Here is an 18,955-nt window from a genome sequence, read left to right as displayed (position 1 = left end):
ATCAAATTGGTTTTAAATTCACCCTTAGGATCACTCGTTTCAACTCCCTCCAACTCTGTATCATCTGAAAATTAACTAGAATGCTTACTTCTTGTACAGTCTGAAACTAGCCCTTGAAAAAAATCTAATAGAAGCATGACATCCTTCCAAGCAAATACTTGTCTCTGTACCACTATGTTTTCCACTTCATCACGATTTCCCATGTATAAGGCATTATAAATAAATTATAACGGTTGGCAATCTACGTTAAGATCTGAAAGAGCTGATTTGTTCCTGCAAATATGGTAACAACCAGGAAGTCACAAAGGAGAAGTCAGAACAAGAAGTGAAGATTATGACAAAAATTGAAAAAGGAAGATAACAATAACTTTACAGCCAACAGGAGAAAAAAAAAAAAAGACAGAGGAGATACAAAATATTTGGAATACTTAAATATTAGGTTAACTTACGTTCCATGCAATAATGGATCAAATGGTGGATGCTGAGCTCCATATACATGTTGAATACTAAAAGAAAAAAAAGATAGTTATCACGTAAAAAATAAACAAATATTTGGAGAGTTCCTGTGTATTGAGTAGTCAATAATAAACAGAATTAAGATGTTCCAACAGTTCTGTTTCAAAAACTAAAAATCATGAAGCTGCAATTGATGTGCATACTAAGAAATAATTTAATAAAAATTATTTATTTGCTAAACAAGAACTCTGAGACCTAAGCTAATGCTATTTTAGACTATTTTGTTTTTCTAACCAGGAATTAAAATAACAAGTTAGATTCTGCAGTAAGAATCTACAAAAATTCTCTTCTTGGATTTATCATTTCTTCCTCTCTTGTAAAAAATTAAAAATTCTCAAAGAAAAATCTATAAAGATTTAACCTTCTATGTACCTTTGTCACCCAAAATCCAAGTAGATAATTCTTAACCATTACTAATATACAAGGATGACAAAGCAGCAGAAAAATGCAGAAGGTGACAGGTTAGAGAATAAAAGCCATAGGAGTATTAAAAGAATTAAAAGAAACAAGCTTCCAGGCTTATTCACTAGCTTCTAACATTACAAAATAGCAAAATAATGTGAATATCAAAACTCTCTACAAATTAGAAGTTCATTACCTCCCAGTTACTAGTATATAAAACTATTTTGTAAGTAAAAAATGCTACAGAAGACACATCAAGACTTGCGTGTGACTCCAAAATAGAAACTATTACAACAGAACTCACTAATTGTAAGAGAAATAAATTATATGCAACATTAACACTTAGCCAAACCTATAATAAAAAACACATAGAACAAACATGCCCTGCTGACATACCGAAAACAACCTCCAGACCATAAGAATAAGCAAGTCCAACCTTAGTAAACCTGAGATAAAACCAAGCCAAAAAGACTGCAGTCAAAACATTATGGGAGAGGCTTAGACTTTCACAAGAGGTGCAGCATTAACACCCGTGAAATTAGTCCTAGTGGTGACTGAAAATGGTGGTTTATCAGAACTCTTAATGATTTGTATGTGATTCCATGGAAATAAATTCCCCACCAGCCATTACACGGAAACACACGCCATCCTCTCCACAGGCACATTTCCTGCTCTATGCTCACGTGAGGGTCGGGTGTCACTGTCCATTTCCATACACACAGAATGGGCCTTTTCCTTACACCACTCCGTGAGTAACTGCAATGGAAATCCACTCAAACAGAAAGCAACAACCATCCTCTCGATGCCATGAAAAAAATAAAAATCAGAGTACATTCTCCACACTGTCCTTGTTTTTCCACGAGCCCACAGTTGCCTGCAAATTAACTGCAACTATTTATAGACCTTATGCAGGAGAGGAAGGCCAAAGTGTTTCACCCTCAAGAGATTCAGCTGTTACAAAGAAAACCTGTTAGAAGAAGTACAACAGTTGCACTGAAAAACTCAGTTTGTAACTAAAGAAACAAAACCACGCCCAGTTAGTGCTCATGGGTAACAAAAAATGTAAGAAGGTAAATGATGAGCAAGACTATGTTGCTGATTCCCATATTTCCCATATTCCCATTCCCTTCTATAAGGATATAGAATACAGAGTGACTGTTCTCTGAGAACCACAAGCACACATCATTCTTACAAAAAGAACACAGAAAACTGTACTGCGAGAACAATTTAGGGATGAGACCAGAGATTGTTATTGTTAAGTAATCATCTGAACACGTATTCCCAGCCTAATATAACAATAACAGTCGAAAGAGTTAATGTCATTTTGGGGATCTATTCCCTAGAAAATCTTGAATGGGAAAATGTGCTTGTAGCTCCTTGTATTAATACAACGACTGGTCTGCTGTTCATACTTCAGGAAGAAAGTTAAGAAACTGACAATATTTTGACGTACGTAGCTGAAACTAAAACATTTATATGCCTAGAAAATGCAGTGTCCTGTGAAGTATTTCCAAAATATCTTAACTTGTATCAAGTTTCAAAACATCCTAACTTGGAACTGCTGAAAGTTACAAACTCCCACTCAAAATTCCCCGGTGAATACATTCCCAAGATCACGCTAACTCCTTTAACCATGATGTCAGACTGGGAAGGCACATTCAGATAATTATTTAACGACCTTTCTGACACAAGTTAGAACCAACGCTAACTGACCACCAGCAATCTCCAGCAGACCACCGGAGGAGCCCAGCGCTGGAAGGCTCCGAGCACTGAGCTAACAAAGCAACCCGGACACGGTCCCTGCGGCGGAGACTCAGAGGACCCGCGAGGTCCCGTTGGGCCGGGCGGCCGAGGGGCAGGAACGCGGTGTTGGGTTCACAGTGAAGCCGAACGGGTAGAGACGCCCCCCCTGGCCCGGCATCGTCCAGAGGCCCGCGACACCGGCCTTCCGCGGCTCCTCTCACCTGCCCGGCACCTTCGCGCCGCTCCGCTTCCAGAACTGCTTCCTGCCCCCGTCGCTCGCCATGGCGGCGTCACCTCATCCCCCTCCGCGCTCGCGGCCCCGGCCCGCTCCCTCAGGCTTCACTCCCCGCCATTCCCTTCCACAGAAGCACCACTGAGCGCCGCCATCTTGGGACAGGAAAACAACCCCGCGCCTTATTCGCCCCCCGAAGCGGTCCGGAAGTTTGAGCCAACCAGAAGTGAGATTGCTGCCGGGTGGGGCGGCTCGGGCCAATCGCAGCGAGGGGCTGCTGGGGGCGGGCGCTGTGGCGGCGGGCCCGGCCCGGCCCGCGCTCCGGCAGGGAGGTTCCGGGAGTGTTCTCCGTCCACGGCGTTCCTGTTAGTCAGGAATTACTTCGCGGCTCTCCGAGTGTTACGTTTTCAGACTTTAATCCTTTTTGATTGAACCGTACAGAGTAATTCCTCGGAGTACTGCTTAGAAGTGCAAAACTCGCCTTTTAAATGGATGGAGACACTAACTGGAGATAAGCGGGCATTGGTTTATAACAAAACCCACCACATTTTTTTCCACTTCATATTTTTACAATTATTGCCGATTATCTATCCAGTTGGTAGGAATGGGGTGGGAGCGGGGGAACTTTAAGTTTCCGTTGTTTGAAAGTTCTCCAGTCATTGTTCCCACTTCATTTATGGCTTTGAGATACATGAGGGGTTGTATTTGTACCTGCAGATTTCCCAGCAATTCTGATCCAAGGATACATCACTTCTGCCAAGAAAATAAGTATGTTTTATGTTATTCTTTGGACTATGGCTCCTGAGAAAACGGTGTTGAGTTACAGGATTTTTTGCTGCATCTTAATGCAATTAAGCATACAATTTAATATGTCAACGATTGTTCAAGAAACATCCTGCCATGATTAAGCCAAAAAAGCTGGCATATAGTACAACACTTGATGGGCAGTGCAACATTTGTTCCTTAGTAGGTATTTCATGTGTAAATTATTTCTTAAGAACTGACAAAAAAAAAGAGTTTTCTTTCTGCCTTGGGATTTATTTTAGCAGTTGCCATCTAAGAACCTACAAAAATGAAATGTTTCACAGACCCTGACCATCCACAGGTGAAAGCTGTCATTTCAATGCCTTCTGCAGATACATATGCTATAGTATCACCTTCTCTGTTTGTGTCCTTTAAGTAGGATTCATCTTACAGATTCTGGACCTTGAGTATCATCAGCATTAATGGAATACACAAGAAAAATAAATGTAATATGATCTATGTCTGTTAGCTAAAGTGAAATGAAACCCGCAAAGTCATGACTGGAACTTCGCTTGGTCATAGGTAGATAAATTTAAATTATACTTGTTGCTACTAGAATACAAAAATGAGGTATTTCACTTGTAACAGTCAAAAAAGTGATAAATCCACAAAACATATATTCCATCATTAGAATTAATACAGATGTTAAAACTGTGTTTTAGTTATTTTTATTTGTTCATTGTTGATATTTATCAAAGGGAAACATAGATTCAGCCTAGATAGCCCAAGCCACCTGTCATCCTTTTGACAATTGACCTGAATCCTGAAGTGATACCATTTAATTTTGGTGTCACAGCCACATGGCACTTCTGGTTCCTTTTAGCAGTGGAGGTTTTGCTGAGTTACATAATCAAGTATGTAACTTGATTAACAAGGTTAACTATATTGTTAATATTTCATTATATTAAGTATTTGCTACCTTGCTTTTAAGTACTTGTTACCTAAGTTTTTCTAGGTGGTTCAGAATTTTGTGCTGGAAACAATTGGCTGTTGCATGGATTGTGCCATGAATACATCTGACTTGCAAACGGGGCTACATTTGTATTAAGAGCTGCAAGCACCCTCCACTGCTATTGTGGAGGGCTGCTGCCAGTTTTAGACCTGTGGACTGAATACAGAGATGGCTGCTGTTGACTTTCAAGAAGGCAAGGATAGTGTTTTTATTCCCTTCCCATTATTTTTTATATTTTCTCCTTATCCTGAGTTTTGTTTTATCCCTGACACAAACCTGTGTTGCCACGGTTCTGGAGATGCAAGGGATTTGGAAGGAGGAACCTTTCAAGACCTCATCAGGTAAGTTAGGTACAATTCTTCATGCCTACCACTTATGTTGATCTGGCCACAAAGTGTGTGTCCTTGAAGAGAACTTATCAAATGGTACTAATTGAGTATCACAAGAAGGTAAGTTCACAGCTATGGAAGGAGAATTTGGTCTGAACATGTATTTTAGCAGTGTTACTGCTTAACTTTACAGAAATGTAGCATGAGCAGCTGAGGGTGTGGTTCCACTGCCAGTGTCCAGGTGCTGCAGTCACCACTGGGACTCACCTGCAGCTGGTGAGCACAGTCCTCAGGAGCATGCAAACAGCTGTTTCAAATCTGCACAGCTGTATTAACTAGGTTTTGCCTCATGGGGACTGAAGTTATATTTCAGATACCATTTTTATGGGAATTTCTGTTATTTCAGAATAATAAAAAATATTAAAATATCTACTGTAGTATTTGCTTTGTTTCATGAAAAGTTGTATGCAAGAATTTATAATTAGGAAGTGGTCTGCTACCAGTATGGTCAAATAATGTATTGAGCTAAAGGGTAGCTTGTAGACTTCTTTGTTTTTCCTTTTCTTCATGTTTTTTTTCCCCTATTAAATTTTCTTTCTTTTTTTCCATTTTGTGCTCCTTTTAACTTGAGCATTTTTCAGAATCAAATAACTGCATACAGCTGGTGACTGTTACTGAAGGTGCTTGGGAAGTTTCTGTATGTTCTAGAATGTACATGTGTAGCCATGCTCTTGGCTGACTAAAATTAGGAGTGTTATGGCTTGCACTAGCAATGTTTTGAACAAAGTGGGCACTGAGATGTTTATTTAGTGTGATAGCTGGTGAGCTGGGCATCCAGGTGGACATTCAGTTTGGGTTTTAGCTCATGTGTTCTGGAAAGCTTCTGCTGTTCTGGTGTAGTTACACAGGTGGACTTCTCTGTGGAGGTGCAGCAGTGTCTTGGGAAAAGATTTTCTGACAACAGATGTGAGAGTATAGACTGGTGCTAAACATAACTAGCTAAGCTGACAACAGCACTCCTCTGCTGCATTCAGACCGTGAGGATTTGCAGATAAAGTTGCATAAGCTGGGGAGTGCTTTTTCATGCTGATCCTTACACTGCTGTGTCAGCAACATGCTGCAACTGTAAGGTGTGGCTTAAACTCACTCTACAAGCTGACAAGGTCATGTGTCTCTACATGCATTTTTTCTGTTTGCTTTAGTCAATAAGGAAAAAAATAAAGTGAATTCTAATGAGACACTTCCATGTTGAAACTTTATTGTATGCACATTTTCAGTGCTCTAACAAGCTAGTGGAAGTTCTCTAAAGAGATGGTTGCTGTTAGCTCTTTTGTCTGGCCCATGGGCTTGCCTTTCTACCAAGTCATTGTCTCCATGTACTTAAATGTGAGTATCAGGGAAGAAAGTGTTCTTGGAAGTAAAATTGAGCAAATGGAGTGAAGTTACCAAACAAAATCAGAATTCAGGTAGAATCAGAGAGAGGAAGACAACAGTTATTCTTGGGTAGTAAACAATCCCAGAGTGTACAGTACTTGGTACTTGGACAAAAGGATATGAAGCAAGATAAGATAAAAGGCATAAGCAATCTTGTAGAACCAAGGAAGAAAGAAAGTAGGGATGTTAAAGAAGAAGGATAAGCAATAGCTACATTCCAAGAGGTTAGACATGGTCCAGCAAATCACTAGTCACAAGACTTCTGTCAGGGCGGTGCGATTTTTCTCCAGGAAAAGAGAAGGAATCAGCATGAGAAAGTAATGGCCAGAAAGAGTTATCATTGAAGAGAAGCCATTACTGAAGCATTTTGTAACTTTTTCTCTGTAAATGGCCTTTCCTATTACACATGAATTGAAAAAGATTTTGGAAATAATAGCAAATTTGCAAAAATACATTTACATTACTAATGCAAATGTATGGAATCATGCACACTCACACTCTATTCAATATTAGTGAAAGAACGCTGTGAAACAGAGAAAGAAAGAAAGAAACAAACAAACAAATAAGTAAGTGCTGGTTTGGGGTAAATGTCTTTGTCTTGTTTCTCCATCTAGAAGAGTGATTGATGTGGGTAGTTTTCAAAAGTTGTCATTCACTAAACTATTAGTGGCAATGCTCTTGTTGACGTTTCATGCATTTTAGGTGATGGTTTTTTGCTTTATTTTCGTCTATGTCCAAACATCAACTGGCACAGCCTGCTGGATGTCGCCTGGTGCTGCACTCTGTGTCCAAGGACTGCTGCTCACCAGCAGAAATGCTCTTTCCTCAAGTCTCATGCAATGTGCAGTTACAGCTTAAATGAGAAAGAGGAACACTTTTTAAGTGGAAGTGCTGGGTGGAAGACAGAGAAGTTTGGAAAAACAACAGGTCCTCTTTCAAATGTATTTCTATTTCCTTGAAATTCTACCTAATTGTGCCTCTTCCATACAGCAAGTATTTGAACATAGCATTACAGCATGACAGAACTTCAAGCCCAGAGTAATAAATCAATGTATGTTTGTCTCTGAGCCATGATAATTCTCTTATGTTCATTGCTGAGAGAAACTTATTTTCTTTAAATTATATAGGTCATATCAGTTTCTGAATTTCACGTTCAACTTTCTATCAGAACAAGGTGAAAAGCAAAATCATTGGAGCATTAGTTTGTTTCTTCAAGCTAAAAGGTCTCAAGATATTGGGTGAACTTTAGAGATTACAGAAGACCTGCTTAGTACTGTGACTTGATGAGGAGATAAAAAAATAAAAAAAAATTACAACTGGCCTTACAGTGTATTGCATAGATGTAATTTCCAGAAGTATCTTCAGTGTAATACATTATAGTTGTTATTCAATTCAAGTGAGTTGTATCAAAGCCACATCTTTTTCTTTTGAAAGAGGAATGGAATTTGTTAATTAAGAGGTAAGTCTTATCAGGTCTCATAACCATCCATTATTGAAAATTTATTGCTGGTTTTGTGGTTTGTGTAGGCTTTTGTTGGAGAGCAAATGTAAACGTGAGCAACTAGGGTAACAAAGATAATTCAGCTGGAATCTCAGTAACAGTCTTTCCAGCATGACTTTCAGTAGAAAAGAGTTACTGAGTGCTCCTGGGGTAATGCTGTTGGCTGAGCTGCCCATTTTACTAGTGAGAGTGTTGGAAAGTCTTAGGATTTAGTAGCAGAGAGGTTGAGAGCCCAGTGAAAGAGACATAAGCAAAATTATAGTGCAAAGAAAATGGGAGTAGGTACAGATTTTTGGGTGAAAATATATGATAAAGGTAACAAAGTATTTTATGCATTTGCTTTTTGGTGTTGCTGCTCCTTATCCAAGAGGTATATTCTGTTACTGAGTTGGATTTACAAAGTACTCTAGCTGAAGATGATAAATGTTGTCCCATATTTAATACTTAGGGGAACTGGGGAAAAAAAATACCAAAAAAACAGAACCTGCAATTTTTTTCTTTTTAGATCTTATTACTTTTGAGAAGTGGGTAGGAACTGGAGACAGTTTTCAGGTAAGTGAAAAAAAGAAAACTCAGTCTAAAAAGCAAGATTTAAGCATTTTTCTATTCTTATCACTTTTTGGTATAACACAGCATGTAGCATCATGTTGTAAAGTAATAAAAGTGAACAGCTTAGCTTCTAAACCTTGAAATGAAAATTTGCAATTTTGCTTGAATGGTGTTGACAGTTGTTTTAGGACTGGCAATCTTAGTGCAAGAAATGAACTGAAAATAGTGATGTAAAGCCACCAGAGAATTCCTAAGTTTTGAAGAGAGAATGATAAGGTAGTCACAGAAAGCTCTCAGAAGTTGTGGCCATTATAAATTGAAAGAGCTCAAAGGTTTAATCTCTTTTACTGTAATCTTGAAGTTTAGTGGTAATAATTCTAGTATGCATGGTCATTAAATCATAATCATGGTCATTAAAATAAGATTTCACAAGTAACCAGAGCAAATAAATATATTAAATGTGTAATTTTTCAAAGATCTCTCCAACACTGAAACTCAGCAATGGCCTGTAGGACAGGAACAATATTAGAATACTAATGAACTTTGAAAACTTCTATGTTTTTTCCTTCTTGGTTTTGTTTCGTGAGAGGAAAGACTTGCTTAAGGAGATTGTGTCTTACACTGGACTCATTAATGTAGCCAAGGGAAGAACAGATAGATTTCTACCAGACAAAGCTTTGTCTGTTCTTTTACAAATCCAAATTTTTTAATAAAAAGCTCATGTCATACTGTATTCTTGTTCCCATATTAATAACATTGTAATTATTATTTCTGTCTGATCCCATACCATCTTTGTTGTCTATGACTTATATAAATTTGTATGTGATGCACTTCTCTTTGTACCAGTTCTCAGTCAATGCTAGCCAACATTTTTGCTAATGCTCTAAAAATTTAAAATCACTCATGGCAAAAATTAAAAGTTTCAAGTAAGATAATGGCAATCACTACTCCAGAATGTAGCAGAGTCATAACATGAATTAGTTGTTGAAAAGTAATACTAGAGAAAGTGTTATTAGTTTCAGTTATATTGCTGAAAACTTTGCTGTTTTAGCTATAATTCATCAGTGTTGACTGAGGTTTTTACTGTGTGAAAAATCTATGGTTTTTTGTGCAGAAAATCAGAGGAGATGATCATAACCATCCCTTGGATGGCACAACTTATAAATTGCTCTCAAAGCTATACTGTTTTTCATTTCTTGGTATTACTCAACTCTGGCTGAATTCTGAACAGTATTACATTATTTTAGATATGGCATATGTATATATATGAATGCATATTAGATGCAGATGCTTACTCTTATTCAGAAATGAAATTAAAATGTGGTTTTGTTATAGTATCACCAAAAATAGTGAATTTTTCATCTTTCTGGAAAAAGGAAATTTAATGGAACAGATTTATTTAAATTGTAATCTAAAGTCTCAAAATGAGCTTTCCTTTGTGTAGTGAAGAGAGGAGTCCACATGACTCTGCATAGGTTTTAGTACAACCAAAATCTAAACTTCTGTCTGGAAATTTTCTCTGTCACCACTGAGAAGTCTCTAACATGGCTTATGGGAGGGGGTCTGTCTTGGAACCTTTTCCTTTGGAAACAGTAACAGGCAATTTCTTCATAGTTCTTAAATAATTACCCAGTTGAAGTGTGAATATATGGGGACAGCAAAGGAATAAATCACCACAGCAGCAGCTATATAGTATATATATAGTATAGCATTTTTTATAGTATCCCAATTTTCTCTCTTTCATACTGCACAATAAGAAAATGTCCACTTTGTTTCATCGCTAATAGCTGCCAGTATGTTGAAAACCAGTAACATTAATGAGGAAATTATTATGGCAGAGAAACACCACACAGTTTTCGTCTAGTTTTTAAAAGTGATGGATCTAGGATAAAACTGCCTTTAGTAGGCTTTGAATTTGGTCATGATGTTTTTCCTAGCACCCTTGCTGTTCTGTAACCTTTCACTGTCTAACTTAGCTTTGGAAATTTTCTGTTGTATTTATAAGGTGGAAACTTGTCCTTTTGTTTTCACCCATCTCAAAATGGGAAACAAACATATATGTTAAGAAAGTCTTGTTTGCATTCAAGTTCTCCTTTCTTGAAGGCAAAAAGCTGTTCATCAGCACTGCATCTCATTGCTCTTTTCAGTGTGCTCAAGCATGTCTGTAGAGGGGCTGAGGTGCCCTTGGCTCTACTGGAAACATTATGTCGTCATCTAAACAAGATGTTGTTATGCTAGGAAAGGATCAATACTTTGATGAGTAGCTGCTGGCTCAAAACTGCATTGTTATTTTATAAAGGACCACTTGGAATACATTCCAAAGCATTTCCTGTGGTATGAAGCTCTAGAGATTTGATTTGTCTCTCTGCCCAGGAAAATGAGTTGGTTCATCTGTAAGTACAAATCTGCCAACCTCAGATAATAAGAAAAAATGCATCTTTTGCCCACATTAGGCTTCAGCCTTTCAGACATTTAAACAGTATACTCTCTTTGTGAAGGAAGTACTTCGCATACCAAGATTTAATTCAGTGGGGAAAAGAGGAAAAGCTTTTAGCCTTTTTCCTGCTGCTGAGGCCAGATGAGCCTACCCTTGGGTCTGTGTGACCACACAGCCTGGCAGCGCTTCAGTGTGTGGGGTGCAAGGGCTGGTAGCCCCCAGAGGTGTAACTTCAAAAGGCTGCAGTCCTGGAGAGGGTGCAGTGCTGCCGTCCTGGAGAGGGTGCAGTGCTGCAGTCCTGGAGAGGGTGCAGTGCTGCCGTCCTGGACAGGGTGCAGTGCTGCAGTCCTGGATAGGGTGCAGTGCTGCCATCCTGGAGAGGGTGCAGTGCTGCAGACCTGGACAGGGTGCAGTGCTGCAGTCCTGGACAGGGTGCAGTGCTGCCGTCCTGGAGAGGGTGCAGTGCTGCAGTCCTGGAGAGGGTGCAGTGCTGCAGACCTGGATAGGGTGCAGTGCTGCAGTCCTTTCCCCTGCCCCCAGCTTGCTCCCCAGCCAGGCTGCAGTGCCAGTGCTGACATCTGCATCTTCCTTGGGACCTGCAGCTGAGACAAACCAGAGCCACCAGCCTCTGGGCCAGTGCCTTGGGAAAAGCAGGACAGATACAGCTACAGGACTCTCTGCTGAAACAAGCTCAGCTCTGTGCTGAGAAACAAGTCTTGGAAGAGATAGTGTTGTTCAGAATGCTAAACTAGTATAGCTTTGGATAATATCACTAGTATACAACAACCAAGAATTATGTAACTGGTTAACAAAATTGATTAAAAAAATTTTTGCCATCTTGTATCCTTTTCATGCACTCAGCAGTGGTTTTAGCAAAGGGCTATATAGAAGTCCTGTAGCTCCTTATGAACAGCCTGTCATCTGAGAGGAAAACACTACCTTGCTAGCTATCAAAGCATGATTTAGCCCTCCCATTGACTCCTTTGATTCTTCTGTTGGCTCAAGTCCCAGGTAATCGAACTTGAGGATTTAGATGCATAAAGACATGGAATTATTTCTTTTTCCTTTTATACTGGTGAGGAAAATAATGACTCAAATATCCTTAATAAGGGAGAGCAAAAAAAGGAGATTTTAAAATCTTTCCATGATATATAAATTTTCCTTACTCTTTTTAGATTATTTTTCTGTTTATACTAAGCTTGATAGACACTCAGTACCTAGTACAGTTTTAAATGAATTTGACTTATCTAATAGAGAGAAGTTGCTCATTTGTGTTATCAGAGTAAACAGATATATTTACCTTGAGAGAAGGCATTCTTAACAAGGCCTACTTCTATCCTACTTGTTCAGTCCTAATTTGTCAAAAATGCTCCCAGATTCTTCCTTGTGTTCTGGGGTGCTGAAAGAATTCCTTTTCATTCTAGCTCAATTTAACTATTGCAGCCCACCATCAAAACTCTGATTATAACATTAGGCTTGTAAGAGCTTCAGAATTTTTGATAAAAATGATGGTTATTTTCTGCAAACCTAACCAATGCAGACCTGCTTTTCATACAGAAACAATGTGATTCTCTGCATTTGGAAGGCAAGGTCAGCCTGAATGCTTATTTCACCATAAAGTAATTCCTCAGTCTTTGTTTGCTGTTTTGTTTCTTTCAACAGTGAAGCCATATGATCTTTCAGCTGAAGAAACAGGCAAGGAACTTTATAAGTGCTCTTGTGAAAAGCCTTTCATAGTATCTGCCAGCTCCTGAAAACTTCAGTGGGATTGTTCGTCTCTTTGGTACAAGGAAAAGGGATCAATATCTGAGAGATCTATTGTAAGTTTAGGAGCCATGAAGAAATCAGCCAGCAATAGGCATCCTTGGTTCTCTGAATGTTTATTCTTTCATGCAGTCTTTTTTTCTTTTGCCACCTGTGCATCTGACCTGCATTGTTATTGATTTTTATCTGGCAGATAGGCTTCAATATACACATATACAATGCCTGGGAGAAACTGAACCTAGGTGGAAAGGTTTCACACTGCTCTGAGAAACACTGATTTTTCTAAAAAGCTCAGATATTATGAATTCTAAGAACAGTAACCTTGAACAAAGACTTTTTTTTTTTTTTTTTTTTTCCACAGAAAATATCTGGGAACATTTTAACAGACACAAGAAAGAAGAGCCTTGTGTGCTTTTGAGAGGACTGGGCTTTATGACTTGGTCCCTTCTGTTAGAATTAGTCCACTTCATTTGTTCTCTATTTTTCAGCAAACTGAACTTTTAGCATCACTGTATAAGTAGCTCTCACTATCCTTTCACACGGGATCAATGCCTTTTTTCATTTAGTAGGCAATTTATTTTTTTTTTTATTATTATTCCTCATACAAAAGTCAAAGTCCATTGTCTTGGTTTCAGTTTTCTGTTGACCAAGTATTGGACTTTAAATGTTCAGTTTTTCCCATTGAAAGAAGGACATAGTTCAGGAGCACCTTCCCACTTGCAGAGAAGGAGCTGGGGAACACCTGCCTTTCCACCAGCATTTCCATCCTGTACACTACCGTAAATGGAGTTTCACATTAACTGACAATTCCTCTCTGAGAAAGAGCAAGCTATTTTCTCTGAGGTTGCTGTTAATATCTCATTATGAGATTAGGATAAGAGATCTCCCTGGAGTCTGCCAGCAAAACAGCTGCTGGAATAGATGTGTCGATACTGCTCAGTGCTGTAATGTTTTGGTAATCTCAGTCTTGAAGATAAAGTCAGGCATCATTTGCAGTATGTCCAGGTGTCAGTCAGCTGCAGACCAAGGAGTTCTGGCATGATGTTTGAACCTGGCCTTTCTCATGCCATTATGACCACGGGTGGCTAATCTGCATTTTTGGCACCTACCTACTTTGATAATGTATTAGAAAACAAAGTGTCTTTCTTAGAGTAACTGCAACATTGACAACATCAAGATTGTGATGGAAATACATTAATACAGGAAAGGAAAAAAGAGTCCTTTCTGAATTTTGAAGGGCACATCCTACTTTATACCACACTTGGAAGTATTGTCCTTGTGTATAGAGGAATGATTGGAGGGTGATTTCTGCTTGAGACGAGTAAAAATTCCTTCATGTTTTTTATCTGTTTTTAAGGTCAGCTTTTAGTCAATTCATACTTTCCCTATACAAACTTCACAGAGATTTGGCAAAAAATTACTGACTTAGAAAAGAATTCTGCTTCATTCCAGTGCTATGGTAGCTGTACAAACTTATACAAAAGCTTCTTGAGTAGCCATAGTAAAAACTGTGCCAAATAGATTCAGCTGTTTACTTTCAAGCTAGGAAGTGCTGCAGGGATCTTGGCATATGGCCCCCACTATTTGAAATCTGAGGAAATTCCCACTGGGTCTGAGACCAAACACTCTCTTGCAGCCATTTGGTGGGCTTTTACTACTGTGATGTTTTAAAAGCTGTGATGGTTAGCAGCCTCTCACTGCTCAGGAATCCAGCTGAGCTGCCCTACAGAGTGCTGTTCAGTTTGCTTTGGTGGCAAGCACAATTCAGCCACTCCCAGCTGTGTTCTGCCTACTTACAGCAATGATTAATTTCTTCCCAAGACTTCAAATTAAAGTCATCTGAACTGAGTGATGTGCAGTGCTTCTGTCTTCTTTGCTATGTTTTTTAATATCAAAGCTGTGAATGATTGTCTTTTCACACTAGAATTTTCAGAAAAAACATCCCTTGCATTCCTCTTTTTATTCTAGTGGCCCTACGTAAGCAGGCTAAAATAAATCAGTAACTGAAAATTAGGGTGTTTTTTTATATAAGAGGCAGCATTAAATCTCTTTAAACAGTACTTACTACTAATTGATTAATATATAATTCACATATTATTAAAAAGTGTTGATAAAACCCGAAGGAAACCTTCTTTTCTTTCCCATCATTCATTTTTCACCAGTTTTTATGTTTCTAATGTGTGTTTTATGCTGATCAGGGATCAGGACATTATGGGAGTTAACTTGTGATAATGGCAGTAAAGGGTAGAAAAGTTGATTGTAGACTGCAAAGTTAGCAGTCCAAACATTTGACCAAAGTATTGGGTTCCAGAGCATCCCCATAGCTTCTCTTCACAGCTTCACTGCTGCAATTCAGACTGGTGCCCAGCTATGGGAGGTCAGCTGCACTGCAGCCTGAGAAAAGAAGGGGAATTATAAAAACCAATTAATGCTGATTGTGCTAGGACATTGTAATACAGTGCTTGTAATTAGAATAATTTCAAACAAGCCTTGAAACTATTCTTAAAATTGCTTCATTTTACATCAAAGAGAAAAATGTTATAATTTGTTGAACAACCACTGATTTGATGAAATTTTTTTCCCACTCAGAAATGAACTGGATTTTAAAGCACAATGGAAGAACCCAACTGTCTGAGAGAGCTGCCCATGGGTGTTGTAAAGGTCAGCCAAATTCCAAGCAACCGTTTCCCCCACAATGAGCAGTAGTAAATGAGATTGCATCTTAGGGACTGCAATGCCTATGTTATTTTGTGTATTTGTGCTATGCACTGCCCTCAAATAATGAAGAACATTTACTCCTGAGCTATTCCATACTACAAAAATCTCATGCAGGATTTGATCATTCACTAATAGCTTGCTCTAAACAAGATGATTAGTTTATAGGCTGATTTTCTGCTTCTGCTATCAATTTTCAAATATTGGTATCTCCAAGGAAAACAAAAGATTGTTTACTAAAGAGGAAAATGCATTATACCTTCCAAATTAATTGGTAAGAATAAACTTGAAACTTGACTGCTTGTGTGGTTTAGTATTGCACCAGCATGAAGTAACTTCTTCACCAAGTTAGACACAGCCCTTCTGTGTTTACCATGCTCCTGTATGAATCAGAGGTTTCCATAGGGATTTCTGATCAATGGAGGATTCTGTGTTCTTAACAAAACTATACCTTTTTGGGTTTAGCTGGATTGATTGAATCTTTATTGAGTCATTTATAAAAAAATCCCAGCAGCACAGGGCAATATGAATGGTTTGGGTAGACTCTGTGAAAGTTAAAGTGACTAAATTAATCCCATACAGCCAGCTGGAATATGTGAAAAGGAGAATGGATGGTATGATAATACTTCAAAGATACCCTAGAACCAAATTTGACAGAACATACCCTGCCAGTTAGTGCTTCTGGACTCCTAAACCAAAAACAGGAGCCTTCTGCATGCTACAAGTGTTCTGACACTTTCCCCTTTACACCAAGAGCATCTTTGAGACCATGATAATGATGAATGTGGCTGTGATTTGACAGAGTTGCCATTTCACTAGCTGTCCATTACACCTCTCAATAAAAAATAGATATGAAAGGAATCAGCCATTCTATACTATTTATTTAAGTTGTGATAAATCTCTTGTGGCAATGGACAAATAAGCACTGTGTGATGTGTTATTGGTAGATTGGGGAACAGAAAATAATGAAGCGAGCTACTCAGACAAATTCTAATTTTGTAGAGGGTGTCTCTTTATATTCAGTTCCAGATGGGTGAATACAAGATTTGCTTGAGCCTGATAATAACTTCACCCTTACAAAATTGTTTAAAACCAGGCTATTTTAGTCTAGTGGTCACCAAAATGTTTCTACATTAGCTGCTGTCTCTTGAAGATACTGAAATATGAGCTTGAGGTTATTAGAACTCAGCCATCACTTTCCTTGAAACCTCTTTGGTTTTTTGAATACTTTAATTGTAGCTGGAACTTGAAATGCACGGAACTTGAAACTATGGAAGATCAGGTGGTGGCCATCAACTCTGAGCTGTCCTAATGAATTTTTACCAGGTGCCCGTGATGATTTGGAGCTTTGGGTTACATACAAAAGCAGGAGAGGTGTATTTTTTAAAAAAAAAGATAATGTTTTCTGAACCATGGAAACTACTACACCAAAAAGTGAAGTTGATAAAACCATATAAATGGTCTGAATTAGTGGCCCTGGGCTAAATCTAAGTTTTGAATGAGTATTGTAACCAGGTCTAGCTTAATAATATGGTTCAAAACAATAATGCGGTTTTGAAGCAAATACCTTGGTAAACTTCATTTACTGTCTGTTATATCTGAGAACAACTGTGGTACCCATGAAACAGATTCTCTTTAGAAGAAAACCAAATCAGTGGCTGCAATGCTTTTCAAGAACTGTTTTGGCTGTGGAATATGCCACCAAAAGGTGCTCCAGTTTGTGCCTATCGTTCTGCCTTAAGCATTGGATGTAATGGAGATGTCTTAACTGGGAAATCAGCTCACATCTAAACAAGGGGGAGCCTCCCAACCCTCTTGTAATGGATATGTAAGGAGTCTTAGCATGACACACTTTGATCTGACTGCAGTCCCCTTCTAGTAGGGGACAAAATGAGTATAATTAGAATTTCCCTTGGCTACGACACTAATCCTGGGATTTAGATGATAAAACTCTTAAGGTCTCCCTGATAGGGAGTGTCACCAGCCATGAGGCATGATATTCTGCTACCTAAACCTAGGCATTTAGTGATATTCTAGATGGACAGTAGCTGTAGGGTACCCCCCAGTCACTGGCTACTGCTACAGAGCATGTGGGTCTTTTCTGAAACCCTGTGTCATGATCTGCCCATTCCAGACAGGCATCTTGGCTATCCAGAGGCCTCTCAATTAGCATTGGGCACTTTGCATTAGACAGCTGGATCACAGATGGGTTCAGCACCCAAGTATGTGCTAAACAAAACAAAAAATATCTGAAAAAAAACTGAATCTGTGGGCATTGTCAGAAGAGATTAGAAATCCAATGGCTTCCATGGCTTGGGTCCAAATTCAGAGTTTTGGGGTCTGTCCAGGAAGTGAAAGAGGGCTAGGAAGTGAGGGTGAGGACTTGCATTTTAAGTCTGCTTTATCTCCATATGCCTTTATGCCTTTCCATAACTCATACCTTTGAAAGTAATTTAGGAGACAACACTCTAACACTCATTAGGCCATATCTCACTTTCTGTGAAGAAAGCATGATTTATTCTCATATATCATACTCTCTGAACATCTTAGTAGATTATCAGAGAGTTGAACATAGAAAGAAGAAACTTTTAAAATTTTTAGGATTAGCAAATTAAGTTTCAAAAATAAAGAAGTCTAGCTGCATTATACTTTCATCACTCTGAAGTGTTAAATAGTGGGTGAGGTGTTAACATCATTATTACCCAGTGAATTTGGAGGTTCAAGCAAATGTTTTTCCATCTGGCTGTACATGCACACCTGCACCCATACTCACATGTTTCGCAGCATCTTCAGAGAGTGAAAGGTATTAACATCTTCCTTCAGTTCTGTCATTACTCATGTTGCTTTTTATCTGATACTTTTTAGTGAGCCACATTGTCATTGATTCAAATAAGTAGGAGCAGTTTGTCTGTTTTAACCCAACATCATGCTGTGTTATTGTCGACACTGCTATGCATGTTTCTCTAATCAGCCACGTGAAACATTCATTGTCTGTCTTCTGAAACACTGCATCGTGAGTACAGGGGTTTGTGCTGGTTAAAAAGAGAAGATGTGGGGCTTTATCTCCTTCTGCCCATCTTCTTTGTTGTTGGGTACTATCATCTTCTGTTAAGTCTAGAGCTGTATTTCTGTTTTTTACTGAGGCAATCTGTAGCACACTTCTCCATTTCTCTCTCCCGCCTTCATGTTCTATCCCACAGTGTTCAGAACGCTTCCATGCCAAGACCAGAACGATTTGTGATGTTGAGATTATTAACCATATGGTACAGGCAGTAAGTCACACATGCTTTCTCAGTAGCCTGTGATTGCTGGCTGTGAAAGTCACATATAGCATTACATTAGCTTCTATTCTAAGAATTCTAGTCACAGCCTCATAATTTTCTAAAAACAAAAAACAAGAGGAATGAAAAGTTGTACAAGTCTAATTAGACTGAATATTTATTTTAACTCAATAGTACTTCCCTGTTTTCCATTGTAGTTGCTGTTCTGTCCCCTTATGGGCTCATGCCCATCCTCCTGTGATAGAAGAGGAAGTTTTTCACAGCTAAATCTAGTACAAATGTTTTATTAGTGCAAG

General features: G+C 38.7%; 1 protein-coding gene and 1 long non-coding RNA gene across 2 annotated transcripts in view; one reads left to right on the top strand and one right to left on the bottom strand.

Annotated features, from left to right (window-relative positions):
• TBC1D22A (TBC1 domain family member 22A) overlaps positions 1-3,067 on the bottom strand; it is a 140,913-nt gene extending 137,846 nt beyond the window's left edge. The window contains exons 1-2 of the mRNA XM_015627966.3: positions 2,883-3,067; positions 450-506 (exon numbers count right to left, since the gene is read on the bottom strand). Coding sequence (XP_015483452.1) covers positions 450-506; positions 2,883-2,944 — 119 coding nt within the window. The 5' untranslated portion in view covers positions 2,945-3,067. The remainder of the gene's footprint in view (positions 1-449; positions 507-2,882) is intronic.
• A 1,928-nt stretch (positions 3,068-4,995) lies between these two features.
• Positions 4,996-15,595, top strand: LOC117244406. The gene is made up of 3 exons (XR_004497408.1): positions 4,996-7,339; positions 8,419-8,465; positions 15,253-15,595. It is a non-coding gene; the product is annotated as an uncharacterized LOC117244406 (long non-coding RNA).
• The last annotated feature ends 3,360 nt before the right edge of the window (positions 15,596-18,955 follow it).

This window comes from Parus major, chromosome 1A (genome assembly GCF_001522545.3).
Source record: "Parus major isolate Abel chromosome 1A, Parus_major1.1, whole genome shotgun sequence".
Taxonomy (NCBI): domain Eukaryota; kingdom Metazoa; phylum Chordata; class Aves; order Passeriformes; family Paridae; genus Parus; species Parus major.
Note: the sequence above shows the minus strand (reverse complement) of the source record. Positions and strands in the feature narration are given on the sequence as shown.